Below are 20,834 nucleotides of genomic sequence, written 5' to 3'. Positions count from 1 at the left end.
TTGCCTATAGTACAGAGTGCACCACATGTGTTGATCAGCAGTGGCAGCAGTGCCGTGGAGCAGTACTGTTGGTCATATTCATTTCTAGATAAGATCACTTTTGTGAGATTTCGCCTAACTCGGCGCCTGACGCAGAGCATCAACGGCACTCTACACAGGCAGTAGCATTTCTCCAGCGCACGCTGTCGCCCATAGGTGCCGACACATCTGGTGCTGAGCGCGAAAGTGATTGCATCTCGTATACCCAAAGGCAATCGATCGAGATTATGGCCCCTTCAGCCTACATCCGGCGCCGAAACCGCATGCGATGCCTGTCGTTTGGCGCCGAAACCATCGTTCTTGAAGCAAGGGATGTGTATTCCCAGATGATCGCTTAATCACAGCCTGATGCGTGGCACTCTATGCTGCGACCACCATCTCAAGTGCCATAAACAATTCTATGTCCGTGGGACAGGGATTTCCTTGTTTTTGCTGCACTTTTCTCACCAAGGCGCACGATATGCACTTCACCAGGTGAGCCAAAACCATCGTTACATGTCGCTAGCAACATGCATGCTGCTTCAAACGAGCAATCAGCAAACAAGTTGGCAGCCATGACTTGTTTCCAGCACACGTGATCACTTGCGGTGCTTGGTTGTTTCTGTAAACAAAAATTACGGTGCACATGCAAGTGTAGTGTGGTGTTATTTTACTCAATTTTAGTGCAACGCAATTGCATTTGAACACATTTTGGAGCCTGCTAGCTTTGCGTCAGTAGGTAATGTGTGGGGTTATGTTCCAGCAAATTTCGTTGATGTGGGTTTGTAGTGTAGTTAAACCTGGATGCAACGAAATTGAAGAAAGTCCACAATATTTCATTATATACAGGTTTTCATTACGTGCACTTTCATGTGAAAACTGGGGAGTATCGTACAAAAACAAAACCAAAATGACACTGATTTCACTTCAGGTGATCTCACCTCTTAATATGCAGGAGAAAAAGCTGTGTGATTTTAGCTTGTTTCTTCTGTATGATTGAGGACATCAAGTAGTGCTCTAAACAAGCTAATTCAAGCAATGCGGCTTCATGATCTGCAGTGCTGCGCCGATGGAACGATGCAAGATGTCCAATGCGTCCATCACCTTTCTCGGGGCAGGCATAGCTAACAACGGATCTGCCTCTGATGCACTTTCCTTGTCACCGCGAGCTTGCATGATTTCAACAAGCTTTATTCGATAGATAGAGGCACCGTTGTCAGCGTACAAAAATATGCCATGTTCGATGTCATCGGGAACTCCACCATTCGCACGTAGCGCATCCCACGCTTCGGTGACATCAGCTAGGTTTTCAGGCTTCTCTTCGTCATCGCAGATTCCAGCTTGAATAACCTTTATTTGGGCTTTGGCAAAACTATTTGAAACGGTCTGGGTTCCAACGTCCTGCCATGACGTAGCAAGCATCTCGATCGATTGATATACCGTATTCTATTGACTCGAGTCTAGGCTGGCCCCGATTCTAAGCCGAACCCCGAATGTTCGAAGCCGGGGGGGGGGGGGGGGGGAACAAAAAACAAACTTACCTCGAACGTAAGCTGAGCAAAAAAAGTGAGGACAGTGTTCACAAAATGAAAACAGTACTTATTTAATATGAACGTGTTGAGCTCGCTCTACATCATCATCGCTGCTAGCTTCGTACGCTTGCGGACGTGTGCAAGCCCGCATCCGCGCCCCCACGCATGCATGGACAGTGCGGCACGGCTCGTATGTGTCGAAACGTGGCGCGATCTCGGTGAACAGCTCCTCTCTGTTATTGCGCACTTATCTTCTTTATCACTATCATCTCCTCGTTGTGGCACACGCAAAAGGCATCTCTCGCTGCCCCCTCCAACGATGGACATTTTTCTCAACTATGCTGAAGTCCAGCCGGGTCTGAAAATTTGATGATGCCCCTGCGGCTAGCACAACTTTTCATTTGTGGCATTGCCTGTTTTGTGCTAATAATGCCATGCCGCATGCCGATACGTAGCCACTATACCTATACGACACAGGTCAAAATGACGATGTCGCTCATGTACTTCGGTTAGCTACTGGCGTGGCTAGTAGTGGCTGCGATGCTGAATTTTCTAAATGGCGCTAGCTACGCACCATATTTATCATTTTCAATTACAAACAGGCGTGTTTTTTAAAATCCTCGAATCTAAGCCCACCCTAGAGTTTGGTGTATGATTTAAAAAAATAAAACTATCGACCCAGATTTGAATAAATACGGTATGTTTTTCTTTGTCTGCCATTCAAAATGGATGTCCTGATGGATCTTATCTATCACCCGACGGTGGTAGCAGCATTTGAATCTGTTGAGTCCGTTGTCTAGTGGCTGTATCAGGGATGTGCAAATGGGAGGAAAATACCGTATTTACTCGCGTAATGAGCCCACCTTTTTTCCAGATAAGTTGACATAAATTTGGGGGGAGGGTTCATTACGCGGGGAAAAAAATTTAGATATTTTTTAGGTCGAAATTTCATGTCACAATGAAGATAGGAAAATCGCAATCCCAACCTTACCTTTATAGTAAAAACACGTACGCGATGAATGTGAATTAAAAATTCATTTTTATTTTCATGCTGCTGGCTGCTTATGGTCTGTCTCACTCGGGCTCGCTATCTGAATCCACGCTTCCACTCATATCGCTTGCGACTTCGTCGGCGTCGTCGTCTTCCCACAGCGCGTCGTCTTCACTGCCGTCGAGGCTGTTGGAGATGCCAGTCTTTTTGAAGCTGCGGACGACCATCTCGCTGGGAATCACACTCCATGCTTCTAGAATCCATCGACAGAGCATGTCGATGGTGGGCCTTCTAATCTTACCTGCGGGAGACAGGTCGTGGTTTCCCGCGGCCATCCACTCTGTATAGAGCCGGCGCACGTTGTCCTTAAAGGGCTTATTAATGGAAACATCAAGGGGCTGCAGCACTGATGTCAAGCCACCTGGGATGATAGCGAGGTCCGTGCGTAACTCGCTCATTCGGCAGCGGACATTTTTTTCCAGATGGCCGCGGAAGCTGTCCATAACAAGCAGCGATGGCAGGAGAAGAGCCCCGGGCCGCCGTCCCCAGACTGTTTTCAGCCAGTCGGACACCAGCTCGGCCGACATCCACCCTTTCTCCTGGGTGCGAATGTGGATACCGGCAGGAAGAGTTCCCTTTGGCAGAGTCTTTCTTTTGAAGACGACGAACGGCGGCAGCTTCCTGCCGTCCGCTGTTACAGCTAACATCACGGTGCACCGCTGCTTCTCGGCGCCCGTCGTCTTAACCTGCACACTTTTCGCACCTTTCATATCGACAGTGCTGTTTCTTGGCATGTCAAAGTTTATAGGCGTCTGGTCCGCGTTCCCGATTTGCGACAGCAGGAACTTTTTGTCCTCACGGATCCGAATGACAAAGCGGTGGAAATCACGCACTTTGTCCCCACAGTCTGCCGGCAGCCGCTGGCATAACGTAGTACGCCTTCTGAGGCACAACACGTTCCGGCGCATGAAACGAGTCGTCCAACCACTGCTCGCCTTAAATTCACTCGCGGCAATGCCGTGACTTCTTGCAGTGGCCCGCGCGTGATTCTGTATCAGCTCGTGGGATACGGCACATTCTTCGTTGCGGAGCCTCTTCACATAGCTCAGAACTTCTTCCTCGACGCGAGGAAACTTGCCCTGCTTCGGCCCGCGAAAGGCCCGGCGATCTTTCTTCGTCGCTCTGAGTTCCTCTTGTTGATTCCTCCAGTAGCGCACACGCACGGGGTCTACACTAAAATGCCGTCCAGCCGCGCGATTGCCATGCTCCAAAGCATGCTCCACGACTTTGAGCTTAAAACCGACCGTGTAGCTAGCGTAACGCCCCATCGCACAACGCGCAGAAAATGCACAGCACGCACGAAATAATGCAAAGGTCGTAGTGAAGCACTTAAAACAGCAACAAAATAGGACTGGCGAAATGGCGACCGACGCTGTCCAAGTGCGTTGTCTTTACTTCGTTCTGCCGCCGCCGCGCATGCATGGCGCTATAAGCAGAGGTTTGCTTTGCATTTAATAGATGGCACTCGGCAACCTGCATCATCATCATCATCATTGTAAAAAAAAAGAATCTAGAGAAGTTTGACAAATTGGTTCGAGAAATACAAAGAAAATAGCCGAGCGTGGTGGAAACTGCCGTCACCCCATTTCAAAGAGGACGCCCCAGTAAAGCCCTTTGCGCATCCACCAACGAATCATGCAAGGTCAATGAACGATCAACGAAAGCGTGCAGTCGACGCCCGCGTCACCCGCGTTCGCGTCGCCGGTGTTCAGCATCGTTGGCTTCAAATGATGTTTATTTTATCACTGCGCGATCAGACAATTTTATGATCGTCGACAGTCGACAGCGCCGGCCAATTGAGCCGAGATAACGCGAACATGCTGAACACCGACCCTGCGGGCGGGTGCGCGTTATTTACGCGACGTAAAAAAAAAAAATTCAATTTTCGACGACAAAAGTGGGGGGTGGGTTCATTACGCGAGTGGGTTCATTACGCGAGTAAATACGGTATATCAACGCGATGTTTGACTGCTGAAGGCCGTTGACGTGGCGCCTGGAGCAGTTGTTGAGCTGCAAGCAGATCTGGCGTCCTCGTCGCTTGATGTCTTCGTTGAACTCTTTCACCCTGTCGCAAAAGATCGCCCACGACATCCACGCTTTAGAATTGGCCACATACAGTTTAATCTCGATAAATGGAAATAGTTTAAGCGAAACTGCTGCTCAAACGAAACGCCGTCCTCATGGTTGGTTGATTTTGTATTCATGCAGTGCTCTCTGCAATGTCTCTCAGTAAATGAAACTCCCTATAAATGGAACCAATTTCCCTGGTCCCTTGAAGTTCCACTTAAAGAGAGTCCACTGTATTTAACTGGCATTCACTTTGTTCTGTAGAAGCATCTGGGCTGTACACTTTTCCCGATAACTAACAGGATTTGTTTGTCATTGCTATCACTGTTGGCACAAAGCAAAACCATCACGCGAAGTTTGCTTTGCTTGCCATCGCAATCTTCTCCTTTAAGCACCAGTGTGCGATTTGGCAACATCTGATAAAACAGAGCCGTCTCATCAGTGTTGTAGACGTCAGCTGCCTTGTAGTGGCTCAGAACACCAGGCAGCTTCTCAGCCACCCATGATGCCGATGCGTCGCTGTCAGCAGAAGCAGACTCACCGCTAATGATTTTCGTGACGGCTCCGTTTCGTCTTTTAAATCCTTGCAGCCAGCTGTTGCTAGCTTTGAAATCCCCGTGGCCCAGGATGCATGCGAAATCCTTCGCTTTCTGCTGCAAGATCGCACCACTTATGGGCACGTTTCGTGCCCATGTGTCCAGAAACCATGTAAGCATGGCTTTACCCACATTGGTTAAGTCGGCAACTTCGTCCTTTCTTTCTTCGATCTTGTGCCCGACTCCACTGCACTGCAGATGCTTTCCTCTGCATTCAAGATAGTCGACGGGATGTTGGCTTGGATGGTGAACTGAGCAGTGACATCCATCTTCTTGTCCGCTGCAACCGCATTCACAACTGAAAGTTAGTCCTTGAAAGACAAAACTTTGCACTTCCTCCCCAAACTCATTTTCAAAGCAAACAAACATAGTGAGAATCGTGCGATTCACTGCTGAAGTTAACACTTCCGTCACGTGCGCTCTCACGTTCACGCACCTGCTACAGTGCCAGGCTAACACACACAAGCCTTAAAGAAAGGGGGGGGGGGCAACAAAAAAATATCAACACTAAAACGCAGGACAGGCAGGCTTGGTAGTGACACCTGGTGTGACGATGCATAAGTGAAAAATGCGAAGGCTGATTCACTTGGCACAGAGTGGCACTAGGGGAGCTAGTGGCTTTCGATTGCTCTGGCTTGCTACGATTGCATGTGTTCCTCTCACGATCAGCCGCTTTACTTACCGTAAAAACCCGCGTATAATACGTGTTTTTTTTCTTATTAATAATGTCCTAAATTTTCGTTTTGTGCTATATGCGGATCCGAACAAAAACTTCAGTCAGAAATTTGGGCTAGAAGTTTTAGTTTCGTTATTGCTGTGTGACTATGCCTTGACTTCGTTATTGCTATGTGGCTACGGCTTGGCTTCCTTATTGCTGCGTGGTTACGGCTTGGTTTCGTTATTGCTGTGTGACTACAGCATCGTTTCTTTATTGTTGAGTGTGCACCTTGTCAGCACACGTGCAAGCCACGCTTCGCGAAGTGCATCTTTTTTATTCCGCATTGAAGGATCAAGATGTCCGGACCACGAAAACAGTACTCGGCTGCTTTCAAGAAAAAGGTTATTTTAGCCACACAGGACTTCGGCAACCCTGCGGCCGAGAAGCAGTTTGGCATCAACGAGGCAAGCATTTGCAGATGGCGTCGACAGACGGAATCCCTTTTCACGTGCAGTGGAATGTGAAGAAGCTTTCGCGGCCCGAAGAGTGGGACGTTCCCAGAAATCGAACTCGCCCTGATAGACTTGGTATGCCAACAGCGAGCCGTGCATCTAGCTTTGAGTGTGGAGCTTATGCAGGCAAAAGCTAAGAAGCTTGCAAAAGAAAAAGGGCCACCGAGCTCCGCCTTCAAAGTGGGCAAGCACTGGATTTATCGCTACATGTGCCGTGCTGGATTTTCCTTACGCCGCCGAACTCCGATTTCGCAAAAGCTGCCCGAATCGTTCGAAGAGCTGCTTGTGGCTTTCCAGCGCCATGCTATTTCGCTGTGCAAGTCCAAGAACTTACAGCTAGGGCAAATTGGCAATGCTGACCAAACGCCGGTTTATCTGGACATGCCATCACCCCTCACCGTGCACGAAAACGGCTGTCCTGTCCACTGGCACCAAGAAAACGCGAGTTACCATCATGTTGTCGTGCACGGCAGACGGGCGCAAGCTCCCACCCTATGTCGTCTTCAAGCGCAAGACAGTGCCTAAAGGTGAGGAGCTGCCAAAAAATGGGGTCGTGAGATGCCATGAGAAAGGCTGGATGAATGAGAATCTTGTGCTTGACTACATAAAGTCTGTCTGGTGTAGGTGGCCTGGTGCACTGTTGTCGTTCCCCTGCATCCTCGTGCTGGACGCATTTCGTTGCCATTTGGCTGACTCACTGAAGAGGCTGTTGCACGAATCCGGCACTGAACTCGTTGTTATCCCGGGTGGGATGATGTCTCAGCTGTAGCCTTTAGATGTTTGCTTGAACAAGCCGTTCAAGGACGCGGTAAAGCGATGTTAAGCAGATTGAATGCGCTCAGGTGAGCCTGCAGTGATGCCGACCGGGCGGCTGAAGCGGGCTTCACCAGCCACGCTATGCAAGTGGATTGTGGACACATGGGCCAGCATACCAGAGGACCTTGTGCGTCGCACATTCAAGAAGTGTGTCATATCGAACACACTCGGTGGCACAGAAGATGAGTATTTCTGGAAAGATATGTCTGACAAGGAACTATCCGAAGAGAGCGCAGCTGAGGAAGACAGCGATTGAAGTGCAGAGTGCGATTTAAATAAATCAGGGTGTCTACCAACCGGGAAAACCGGGCATTCTCAGGGATTTTGAGTAGTCTGGAAAAAGTCAGGGAAAACTCAGGGAATTTAGGCCTCTATCAGGGAAAATTAGCGGCAATTTTATTGAAAAGGTCGAAAGTCGCGGTAATGCTGGCTCGAGCAACAGACCGGAATCGTAATGAATCGTCTTTGACGCCCTGTCGTCGGCTGGAGGAGTTGCCAGTGTGCACTCAACGACCGACTTTCCGGATTCCCGATAATTTGGACGGCTTCATGGCACCGCCACGTACCCCATAGATTCAACGTATCAGAATGTGTGAAATTTCGGATGCAAGAACTCTTCGCCGTCCGATTTTCCGGACGTATTGCCCTGACCGCAGGTTCGAAACGGCAATAATCAAAGGCACCACCACCGCCATTTTGATTACTTCGCCACCTCGTACCGGCACTCTCGCACACGGATCCGCTGGCAGCCGTTGCCACCACTGTGGCAACGCTAGGCCTAGCGGCTTCGACGTTCGCTATGAAGCTTCTTGCCGTTGGGTGCCGAGTTATTTATTGAAAGAATTAGCTCATCTTCAATAGAGATGTGCCAAATCGGCGAATGTGCTGCTCCACGCATCTTGTCTGATTTAATGAAAATGGTGAATCTCCTAATAAGATGCCAATGTGTGAGGTGATGCCACCATAGTTACACTATCCAATTTTTCAAAATGTGTTTTTCAGCTTCAAAAGTGCTGAATCCAATTTTTCAAAATGTGTTTTTCAGCTTCAAAAGTGCTACAAGTATGACCTTGGAAGTTAGATGCCAGGGAAAGGCTGTTTATAGGATTTCGCATATTGTCCATTCTTCGAGTATTGCTATGCCAAATCTCGACTGTGATTTTTCTTTGCCTGCCTGTGAGATCGATTTAACTGTACTCTGAATATTGCACAACATTATGACGTTAAGAACACTAAAGCTCTAGGGTAGAAATAAATTGAACTGTGACAGTGTTGAGAGCGTGCAATGGCATCATCATTGACTCTATCGCATTTCTACTGCCATGTTCATATGATGAGATTGAGGCCAGTCTGGTGGTCTGGCTGAAGGCATAGGCGGTCACATTTTCCAAGAAAGAGAAGCAATATCTTTTATGGTATGAAAAAATGCCTAAACCTTTGTGATCATCATGCAGGAATGCGACCACTTTGTATATCTAGAGCTTTCGCAATCACTTGTGTACATTGATATATTTCTTGTTACCCCGGTATTTTTTATCCTTTATCCACTTCATTTTAGCTTGAAAAAAAAAAAAAAGCTCTTGTATTACCACCACAGAAGCCTAGTGTAATATATCTGTGTATGAAAGGCGTTAATAATTCCTATGGGATTTTTCAGGGAAGAAATGTTTTGACTTGCTCAACCAGATCAATCAGTTCATTTTAAACATGAAGCACTCAGTATATATCTTGTGAGGTATGGAATGCTCTAGTTAACAAATGGCACAGTAGTACGAACATACATATAACAAGGGCATTTAGTATTACTCCTTGTACACTGCAGCTCCAGCTAGTCAATATAAGTACAAAGAATAGCTCCTCACTGGAACGCATTGTATAGAATCCCAGCTAACCAGGCAAGGTTACTGAGTAAATGTTTGTCCTTGCTCAACCTCGATGTTTAAGTCAGTTGTGGGAGTGGCCTCACAGAAAGAAGTGTGTCTGCGCGATCGTGTTCTGTTAGATGTGCACTCCAACGCTGCTAAAAGATGTGACAGCCTCGTGAAGTGCACTGATGAGTGAATAGTTGATATCATTTTATGTAGGTAACGCCATCCCGCAGCTGAAGAGGAGGCAGTTCCTCTCGAGCCCGGCTTGTTTACGCTGTCAGGTGGTGCTACCATCAGAACACTAGCGCCATCTCTTGGCGTAGCTGCATAGCTATGACACTGGCTTTTGCTGTCATGCGTTTGCCTTGCAAGGAGACCGAATTTCAGAAGACAGGAGAATCGTGTGGGAAGACAAATGTCAGGGGACCCCACAGTCTACTGGTCAATGCAATTTTGTTTGTGCCGCTTTGTCAGCTTGTAATCAGCACAAAGAAATCGTTCTAGCCCATATTACTTTGTGTTAAAGAATTGTAGATAAAAAGGATACACTGACCAAGTAAAGGTTTTTTAATGCTTCACACCCTGTGGCCTCTTCACTATTCATTGGAAAAAAACTAAGAAAAAGAAAGAGCATTTGGCATTTGGACAGAAACGACTGAGGTACACCAACGAAGGTTCGTGATGACATCAGCCACTGGCAGCTATGTTGCGTTCTGTGGAAGTGGACAAAAACCATTGTGGGCGTTGGATTTAAATGTATTGCTTTATTTATGCTCAATCTTTACAAAAATATGCACAAGAACTGTTGAGCCAATAGCTGAAACTAGTGGAGGTGAATTCTTTGGCTATGCTGAATGTGTTCGGCAGGGCACCAGTATTATAGGGAGGCTGAAGTTGCAAGTCTGCTCCAACAGGGCACATGCTTTCATACCTCATTGAGCATTGAGAGAATACCGTAATTGATTTCAAAATACACTTTTTGACAGAAAAGCTACTTGCTACCTAAGATGGAAGGTCCAAATTCACATATCTTGAGTAATTGGTGCTTAAAACTGGTTTTGGTGTTCTTGCTAATATTGCTCACAACTGTGCTGGGGACCTGCATGCTGTTTGTTTTTTTAACATGCATTCTGTGAATATTTAACGCTATTTTAGCTACGAGTGTACTGTGTGCTTCGATATTTATGCTTACTGAAGTGCCAGTGCAAAGAAAGTGTCGTGAATTTGAGCTGAATTTCTCCCTACGTTCTCAGACAATATTCTTGTTGCTTTTCTCTTTCTTCTATTAACAGTATGTGGGTGAGTTTTCTCGCTCTGAGCTGCTGTCACGGCGGCTGGCTCATCACTGTTCCAAGAAGCTAAGTCAGCTGGTTGCTGACTACACTGTCAGTTCTCCAAGGAGCCAGAGTCCAGTCACGTTAACTGCCAATTCAACAACGAATGGCGGGTGAGTAAATTAAAGTTAGTTTGGTTGTGTCATGTCATAGACTGCAATCAGTGTTTGTGCAGGTGAATGTTTTCTCTCACTTTAGCCTCTTACTGTACGGTGGATAATATATGGTACACATTACAACTTCTAGTATAAGAGAATCAAAAAGGAGGGCGATCCTACATATTGTTATGAGCCAGTTGTCCTGCTGATGTACAAGAAAATGCTGAAGTGTAGAGCAGACAAAAGGAGGATGAAGTGAGATCTGTCATCCGCAGTCTTTATTGTTGCGGCCCCATTTTTAGACTCCTTGTACATGGTGTAAATAGACCCCCTTTTCAGTAGATCTGCCCGTAACATCTTGGTGCATCTTGGTGGTAACATCTTGGTGGTAACATCTTGGTGGTAACATCTTGGTACGATCTCATCACGGAACTTCGCAGTGGACATCTTGTGGGCCATTTGACCACGTCGACTGAGAGGCCCGCCGTTTCGGCTTTGGCTACCACAACACCGTTTGTCTTGACCCAACTCCGAGATCCTGGCTCCTTCTCTGGCACTGATGCTGTGTACGTCGAGGACTGGTTAATTGAATACGAATGAGCCAGCAAGAACAACTGGTGGGACCCGACTATAATGCTGGCTAACATCATCTATTACCTCGAGGGAACGGCCCGTGTTTGGTTCTAAACACATGTGGAGGAACTGACCAGTTGGGACACTTGCAAGCAAAAGCTACAGGAGCTTTCTGGGAAGCCAGTTCGGTGCCAGCGAGCTGCCAAAAAGGAACTTTCATGCCGGGCCCAAACATCTACTGAACTGTACGTTGTGTCCATACAAGATGTATTGGTGGGTTGACGACAAGGTGCCCAAAGCTGACAAAGTCAGCCACATTCTTAAAGGCATCGTCGACAACGCTTTTAATTTACTGGTGTGCAAGGACTGGTCGACCATCGACGACATTATATGAGAGTGCCGACGCTTTGAAGAGACAAAGAGCCATTGTGCCTCACAACAATTTGTACGGCTCCTTAATACCGCTGCTACCTCATCGTGTGAAGACGTCCAACCACCTGGTTCTGAAAACTTGCTGCGTCTTGTCTGGTGCGAGATTGAGGCTGCGTCTCCGTCGGTTCCTCAGGCTTGTTCTTATGATGAGTCCCGCTCGGCAGTATCTTTGATTTAAGCTGTCGTACACAAAGAGCTGGCAAATGCAGGCATCTGTCCCACCTGTGCTGTAAGTAGCCCTGCAGTGAGAAATTACTTTCAACCTCCCTGCCCACAATCGACCTATCTCGGATATTGCGACACATAACGACAAGCCAGTATGCTTTGACTGCAATGGGATAGGTCATGTTTCCTGCCATTGTCGCTACGGTTGGCTTCCGTCTCCTCGTCCCACGTACACAAACCACCTGGAAAAGAGTCGGTCCTTGCCCTTTCATGGCTGCAATGACCTGCCTGACTACATGTATAATGTTGCTGCTTCAACTCCATGCAACGACCATCGCTCGCCGTCCCCACAGAACCTCCATTCTTGCTCACCAATTGCCTGTGGCTTGCCGTTGCCATACCCTTGCCGTCCCGCTTCGGAAAACTGACCAGTGCACCTCCCAGAGGTGATGCTGCATTGGCCCACCGACTCTGAAATCCTCTGTTAACCCTGGCCACCTGACAAAATCTTTTGGACATACAAGTGGACGGCGCACCTGTTTCGACACTCATAGACACGAGGGTGCAGTTATTGGCTATGAGAACTCGCCTTTCTCATCATCTCTCTAAGGTTCTGATGCCCGCGTCGTCGCCTGTTGTTCATGTTGCTGACAGCAGTACATCTTGCGTCGTGGGCATGTGTACTGCGCATGTGAGCTTCGCTAGCCACTAGACTTCAGTTATATTTGCCATTCTGCACCAGTGTCCACACGAAGTCATCCTCGGCCATGATTTCCTGAGCACCCATTCTGCCCTCATCGACTGCTGTTCTGGCTTTCTACAGTTGGAACTCCGTTCTGTTCCCAATCTGACCACCGAGTCACCACCACGTTTATGTGTCGCTGAGTTTATTCGCCTTTGACCACCTATCGCGACATATGTCACACTGACCTGAGATTCCACGGTTTGTGACAGCGTCTATATAATCTCTCCTTCCCTCGACGCTCTTTTGACGAGGCTTGTAGCCCTCCCTCACTCTTTTGTGACTGTTTCTGCAAACCGGGCATGTATCCTTGTTCTTAACTTTGGACGCACACCACAATTGCTTCCCGAAGGTATCACACTGGGCAGCATGGCGCTTTAAGGTGCGCACCACCCTCTGGCCTTTACTATAGATGCCCCATAGTCTTCTAGAAGCCCCGACACCAGCACTTTATTTGACGCCCGTTTTGGCGCATTGATTTCCCCAGGCCTTTCGGCTACTCAGTCTGACGACCTTTGTCGCTTGCTAGTTGCTTACAGCAGCGCTTTCGATTTTGCTTTGCCCCATTAGAGCTAGGCAAAAGTTGTGACTCATTGCATTGACACTGGGAATGCCACTCCCATCCTTCGGTGTACTTATCAAGATTCTGCGACTGAACGCCGTGTAATTGAAACGGAGGTCGAGAAAATACTTGCCGAGGACAAGGACAATCTATGCCAAGGACAAGGACATCTATGAGTACTTGGGCATCCCCTGTGGTGCTTGTCAGAAAAAAAGACAGCACCTGGCAGTTCTGCATCGACTATCGGCATCTAAACAAAATTACTAAAAAGGACATGTGCCCTTTGCTGCGAATCGACGACGCCCTCGACTCTGCATGGCGTATAGTACTTTCCTTCTATAGACCCTCAGTCCGGCTACTGCCAAGTCGCCGTTGACGAAAAAGACTGGGAGAAGACCGCAGCCTTTATAACACCAAATGGGCTCTACCAGTTCAGAGTTATGCCATTTCGCTTGTGCAGTGCCCCAGCAACATTCGAAGGAATGATGGACTCCCTTCTTTGGGGTTTCAAGTGGTCTACTTGCCTGTGCTATCTCGATAACGATGTCATTTTCTCGCCTACGTTCTCCAGTCATCTACATAGACTCTCTGCTATTCTACGCGTCCTTTGCAATGCAGGTTTCCAACTTAACTCTGCCAAATACCGCTTTGGCCACCGAGAGATCACTATACTTGGCCAGCTTGTTGATATGACAGACCCTGCCAAAGTTAGCTCTGCTACCAATTTTCCGACACCTCGTTCTACTCGGGACGCCCATTCCTTTTTTGGCCTTTGGTCTATTTTTGGTAACGATCTATGCCACTTGACCAAAAAGCAGCTGCAGCAGCGAATCCACCACTATGTCTTGGCTTGGCAGCGCCTTCTGTGGGGCAGGTTTTTACCTTCCCTACGGCAGCAAAGGGTGGTGATGGCATATGCAACGTCACCACTCCCCCAGATGGATGGTGGGACATTTGAATTTTGAATAAGGCATTCAGACCCTGCAGATGCAATTTTTTTGTAAACAAAGTCTTTTCTTGGGGTGAAACAAGCATTGTGAGCTTTCTGGAATGGTAGTTAAACAGTCCATGTCGACTTAGTATTTGCCTTTAGTGTTCCTTTAAAGGGCACCTCACCAGGTCTGGCCATTTTGAGCTGACAAGCGCAGAGAATACATTGCGCGATAACGATCGTGTCTGCAAAGTATTACATCGCTACGCGCTGCGGAAAGATATGAAATTTCAAACCAAATGCCGCTTTTCCTTCTCCTCGTGGCCACCGCGCTCCAAGCTGGACGGTGATGTTCTTGTGTTCCTGCGCCTACGTATTCACGTCCGCAGTGTTACGTTGCTCGTGGTGACACGTGACTTCGAGAATTATTCAAGACAGCATCTGTTGTCTGTGTGATCTGTTGCTTGAATTGACGAATTGAAGTTTAGAGAAATAATAAAACACACAAATGGAATGTCTGCATGTTTTTCTTTTACTTCACATCGAAGCAAGAGATGTACTTCTGCTTCATTTGTTTGTTCCCCCGGTCTTGTGGTCACGTGTGCAGGTACCGAAACTGTGCCATTTTCTACCATGTTCTAGTGCGTGATCATGCTCTGCGATCCGCTTGTTCTGCCTCAGTATTCATGTAGCACTGAATTATACTGCTAGTCATGTTTCCTTGTGCACAGCGTGCAAAATCGTGTGCTGCGCGAACGAGACAACAGCTCGTGCGCGATGCGCTCAGCAGAAATGTGTAGTGCCGAAAACAAAAATTAAAAAAAAAGAAGCAAGAAAAAAAAAATTAAGGTGGGGCCTGTGACGGATGCGTCACATGATCCTCGAGGTCATGTATGGGAGAACGCAGAGAAGGAATTTCGCTTGCGGAGGCTAGACAGGGAGAGTGGAGAAAGCGTCTTGCTTGGCATTGGAGCCCGCCGGCTGAAATCATGGTTTCACGGCACTGAAATGTTTCTATTTTGGCCATTAATGAGCCGATTTGAAAATTTTTTGCGGCAGAACGCTTCCTAGAGGAGACGTAACAACTTCCAGCATATAACCAAAATTTGCTTTGGGGCCTGGTGAGGGGCCCTGTAAAGAAGAAGTGACTTTTTCCTGGGGTCCTGAACAAGCGACTGCCTTGTTACAGCTGATTGGACTTCTAACATCACCACCTGTGTTGGCCCACTTTGACGAATCTGCGACTGCGAAAATCCGTACCAACACCAGTAGCCACTGCTTCGGCGCAGTTCTTGCCCAATGCCAGCATGGTCAGGACTGCATTATTGCTTATGCCAGTCGCCTTCTTTCCCCTGCTGAGTGAAACTATTCAATCACAGACAGAGAAAGTCTCGCTCTTGTTTGGGCCATTGCCGAATTTCGCCCTTACCTCTACGGCCGACCCTTCACTGTCATTACTGACCACCATGCTATCTGCTGGCTATCCTCTCTCAAAGATCCCACTGGTCACCTTGGTTGTTGGGCACTGCGACTTCAAGAATATTCACATACCGTCGTTTACAAATCTGGCCACTTGCACCAGGATGTTGACTGCCTCTCCAGATACCCAGTAGATCCACCAGACACTGCCATGAGTGACTCCAGCCCTTGTGTTCTTTCCATCTCTCGACTTTTCAACATTGCTGCCAAACAATGCCTTGGTGCACCTCTACGCAAGATAATTGAAAATTTTTACTTCCACGCTCCCAATCCTTCTTTCTGCCTTTTTGTACTCCAGAATGATACGTTATATTGTCAAAATTTACTCCCTGACGGTCCCGACCTGTTGCTTCTCATCCCAGCTCACCTCCGTTACACTGTCCTGGCACAGCTGCACGATGCACCCATGGTAGGTCATCTCGGCGTGTCACATGCATACGTCCGCACATGCTGCTGTTTCTATTAGCCTGGGATGTATCGCTCAATGCACCATTACGTGAACTCATACAACCTTTGCCAGCACTGGAAAAGGTCGACACTGCTGGCCTGCAGGCCATCTTCAGCCTCTGTACATTCCGTACGAGCCGCTTCACCATGTCAGTCTCGATTTACTTAGTCCGTTCCGCTTATCCGCTTCTGGAAACAAGTGAGTCGCCGTTGAAACAGATTATGCAACATTGTTTGCCATTACGCGTGCACTTCCCACCAGCTGTGCCACCGACCTTGCAAACTTCTTGATGCATAACGTACTCCAGCACGGGGTTCCTCGGCAAACTGCTAACTGACCGGGGCCGACAGTTCCTGTTGAGGGTGATTGATGACATCTTCAAATCGTGCGCAACGCAACATAAATTGACTACGGTTTAGTACCATCCACAGACGAATGGTTTGACAGAATGCCTAAACCGAACACTTACCGACATGTTGGTCATGTATGTGTCGGATGACCACCATGATTTGGACGCTGCATTACCTTTTGTGACATTCGCATGTGTGTTATTTTTTCCCTTTATTTGTGTAATCTCCCTTTCTTTCCATGTATGGGCATTTTTCTTTCTGTCTCCCCTTACCCCTTCCCCAGTGCAGGGTAGCAAACTGGATATCTATCTTCTGGTTAACCCCCCTGCCTTTCGTATCACATTTATCTTTCTTTCTCTCGGGTACAACACTTCCAATCATGAGACCGTTGGTTATTTGCAGTTTTTTCTCGTATATGGTCATAACTCTACATTACCCATGGACACCCTGGTCTCTTCTGGGTGCCCACCCACTGAATATGCTTGAGGGAGTATAGCCCGTGCCGACAATGCACGTCAAGTTTCTCGCACTCCATTTTCTGAGTCCCAAATCCACCAGCAGTCTCACTACAACTGCCACCACAGGACCATCCATTCTGTCTCTGGATCGCTCATCCTCCTGTGGTCCCTAGCACGACGTGTCGGACTATCAGAAACACTTCTTGTCCAGTACGCCAGTCAATATTGTGTGTGCTGCCAAGTAACTGGTGTCACTTGTGAAATCGCTTCACTGCTGCCTTCGTCATCATTTGCTCATCCCCAATCGGACATTGTCCACGTTGTCTCAAGCCCTATTGTGCCCAGGACACCCCTTAATACATTCTGTGCTAGTTCTTTCACGTAGCTTTGCTCACCTGCACAGAGTCTGTGCTTTCACCACCAGAGGGTAGTGTTATGAGCCAATTGTCCTGCGGATGAAGAAAAAGATGCTGAAGTATAGAGTGGACAAGCGGAGGACGATGTGAGATGTATCGTCTACCATGTTTGTTGTTGCTGCCCCGTGTTTAGTCTCCTTGTACATAGTGTAAATAAACCCCCTTTTCTGTAGATATCCCTGTAACGATATTTTCCCAAAATCTATGTCCTCCCTGGCATTGAAATACACAGCGACTGTAGCACGTGAAATAATTTTCGAGTGAAATTTTTTTAAATAATGTATGGTGGCAGCTCGTCAATTATCTGGCAAAATGTTTGTAAATCAACAGGTTATTTTTTCTATTTATACAAATGAAATTGGCACAGAGGTATTACCAGAGTGTTTGTTTATTGTTTATTAGCCTACTGTGATGTTTTGATTGAGAGAGATGTTCGGGTGGTTGTGCGAGGCAAGCATTAATTATCTGTATCATATATGATGCAGCATGTAGTTATGGGTTGTTTTTAGGAGGAATGCAGAGACCTGTTTTCTCGTGAAAGAACATATTTGGTAGCAATACATAACATGTCTACTGGCTGAACTGTTTCTTAGTACCATTATTTGGGATAAATAGGTCAGAAAATGACAATGCCAGCACTGTATACAATAAAGATAGCATGGGGCTGCAGTGTTCCAAGAGCTAATGACAACAGCAGTGACAAGTAACTGTTGGATGTAGAAAAAGGTTTTCTTTCAGCTTGCATTAAGATCCTAAAGACTATGCAAAGCGAAAATTGACGTAAAACCAAGATTATAAGTGATCTGGCCTAGATATGGAAGCTATCAATTGGTTATTCAAGTATGGTGTCATCAAACCTAAAAAAAAACTTATACAGTCGAATCTCGTTAATTGGAACACGCTTAATTCGAACTTTCGTTTTATTCGAACTGACGGTGTTGTCCCGTCAAAGCTATGCGTTCTCCAATGGGCAAAAGCGCCTGGTAATTCGAACACGCAAGCATTTGCGACGGTTAATTCGAACATACTGCGCTCCGACAATGCTCTCAGCAGCGCGTCAAATCACGTGGTGGCGCCTCCGACTAGCATTCCCTTGACCCCACCATAGAGGAAAAGCTTTGGAGAGACTTCTCAACGCCGCGCGCGAAGAAAAAAAGAAAGGCGCCGCGGCGGAAATTTTTGCGCAGGCGTGTGCAAGCTCGCATCACCGATTACTTCTGTTCGTGCCGGGTTACTGACTTCTGTTAGTTTCACGGCACTGCCATGTACCCCATAGAGTCAAAGTATAAGAATGTCTGAAATTTTGGACGCAAAAAACCTTCGCCGTCCGACTTTCTGGACATTTTGCCATGACCGCAAGTCTGAAACGGCATTAATCGAAGCCATCACCACCGCCATTTTTATCATCGCGCCGCCTCGAGCCGGCACTCCGGCACGCAGATCCGCTGGCAGCCGTAGCCACACCACGGCAACGTTAGGACTAGCTACTTCGACGTTAGCTACCAAGCTTCTTGCTATTCGGTGCCGTGTTTTGCGCTGAAACAATTCGGCCCTGTTAGCAATGGCGCCGTCCCCGCCTTTGTAATCCTCGCCAATGTCTTATGGAGCGCGAAAGGCACGGCGCGTTGCGTAATGCCGGTTCCAGAAAGTCAACTTCGCCTCAATACAGCAGTCGTGCGCGGTGAAGCATACCAAACGTCCGAAGGGGCAATTGTCATGGGACATATGTTTCCATTTATTATACACGTGTGCACTCGTCGCCTCCTATCACAGCACGAGCACCGATGCGCCTAATAAGTGACTGTAATTTGTAAATACATGGGAATAAATCTTGTGGAACTTCCCACTAATGTGTTAGCTCAGTGCACATGCGCCACTGAGTCCTCCACTCAATTTGCTTCCTTTAATTCGAACAAATTTTTGGGCCCCTTCAAGTTATAGAGATTCGACTGTGCTAGCTGGAGCTGCTAAAAAATCCACTCAATTTTTCAGAGCATTGTTTCAACTTGCTCAATAGTTCTGATAGCTTTTGCAGATTTTCTGCAATTCAGTCGTCTTTCTGCGTGGTATACCCGTAACTGGATAAGTGACAACTCATAAAATTTAACCATGCATTTCTTTATAAAATTGTGGTTTGTTTGTTATATTTGACCCAAAGGAAAGCTTGTCTAATTTTTTCTCTTGATTATAAAAAACAAAAGCTTACACAGTAGCATTTTTTTACTTGAGTGTGGCAGCATCACTACAAAGGTCATGCTGGTGCAATATGGCAGTGAGATTTCTGAAATTATTAATGAAGTGCAAATTTTAGTACTGTAACCCTTGCGGGTAGTTCTTTACAAATAAGGTGCTGGAATACGGTGTGTTCTTAATTGCCTGACATGGCTGGGGCACGCATACGATATATGCCATTCTCATTTTGGTTGTTTCATGGTAAATGTTTGCTGTGAAAGGTTGTGGGCAAGAAGCGCAGAGAAATCTGCATTCCATTGATAAGCCATTGGGGATGCACATAACAATTATGATCCACTTAATACAGTGTTGAATGTTTCCTACCCAGGAACACTGTGTCTCCAGTGCCAAATCCTCCCTCCATCAGTCCTCTGGCAGCAAGTTTCGCCGAATGCCTCAGCTGTTCTCATCATCGTTCCATTGTTCTCCAATTATCAGTAGTGCTACAGGTTAGCACTGACTTTTTCCATTTTCACTGATAGGACATGTTGGATTTCATGCTGGAAATGTTTGAGCAGCTGATTACAAATTTTTAATCCTGCTTTTTTTTTGCAATTTCTGTTCAGTATATCACACTGAAGTGTCCCACTGCTCTTGTGTGGAACAGCATTGGTGAAGGCAAAGCGAATCCGATTCTGAATGGCAGTCCCTTAGACTTGCTTCCATGCCCACCATCGTGTCTGCCCATGCCACCAAGGCCTTTCAATGCTCAGGTACGTACAGTCTTATACAACCATGGAATCTGATAGTTGGGCCTTGTGCATTTTAGAATTTTGCAGCCAAATGTCTCTAGACAGAGGGCAAGTAAAATTAGGCTACCAGCAGGCCTGTGACACATGTGCAGTGTGCTGGTGCTGTTACATTTGACTCCTCAATGATAAGTTGGAGTAGCGCATTGAGGGTGTGCGTTTAGTATAGTCGGTTGTTATTGCACTCTGCTGAATCTGTGCAGTATGCTATGCCCTTTCTTTGGTACTAATTCTGTATCTCTAACAAACCAACAGGTAGCATTTGGTCTGTTAAAACTGCAGAGTGGGTACCAAAGGAAATGAAACTCGGCAGAGGATGGCACATAACTAATTGACGCGACTCAAGTAACACTGAAGAGAAAATAAGTTGAGCTGTATTAATAATTAGGCTTGTACAATAAAAAAAAATATCCACTCTCAGCACCAGATGAGGCTTTGTAAGACAGATAAGACGCAAGAATGAAAGACTAGTGGCGGCATCGCCTTGATGGTTCCTGTATCAACTTGCCATGATGTCGGGGATTTTGACGCTGTCTGCTCGTACCTAGTTAATTGTTTGTTGGTAAAAATCGACTACAGTCGAGCGCCTCTACAATGAAATAACCAGTATAACGGAGAAATAACTCTGCCCCTGTTCTATTGTGAGCTGCATGGTGCACGACCTTTTTAACGAAGGGACGTGTATAACGAATGCTTTTGGAGGCCCCAAGCACTTTCATACAAAGGCGTTTGACTGTTCATTATATT

At 46.9% G+C, this 20,834-nt stretch overlaps 1 protein-coding gene across 5 annotated transcripts in view; it reads left to right on the top strand.

Moving 5' to 3' along the window:
- LOC135904930 (mediator of RNA polymerase II transcription subunit 12-like protein) overlaps positions 1 to 20,834 on the top strand; it is a 210,016-nt gene that overhangs the window by 11,318 nt on the left and 177,864 nt on the right. For all 5 annotated transcript variants that reach the window (XR_010565259.2, XR_011511295.1, XM_065435944.2 and 2 more), the window contains exons 9-11: positions 10,411 to 10,565; positions 19,667 to 19,787; positions 19,905 to 20,051. Coding sequence is in view for 3 of the 5 variants with exons in the window: in XM_065435944.2 (XP_065292016.2) it covers positions 10,411 to 10,565; positions 19,667 to 19,787; positions 19,905 to 20,051 (423 nt within the window). In the remaining 2 variants the exon portion in view is untranslated. The remainder of the gene's footprint in view (positions 1 to 10,410; positions 10,566 to 19,666; positions 19,788 to 19,904; positions 20,052 to 20,834) is intronic.

Source organism: Dermacentor albipictus, chromosome 1 (genome assembly GCF_038994185.2).
Source record: "Dermacentor albipictus isolate Rhodes 1998 colony chromosome 1, USDA_Dalb.pri_finalv2, whole genome shotgun sequence".
Taxonomy (NCBI): Eukaryota; Metazoa; Arthropoda; class Arachnida; order Ixodida; family Ixodidae; genus Dermacentor; species Dermacentor albipictus.
Note: the sequence above shows the minus strand (reverse complement) of the source record. Positions and strands in the feature narration are given on the sequence as shown.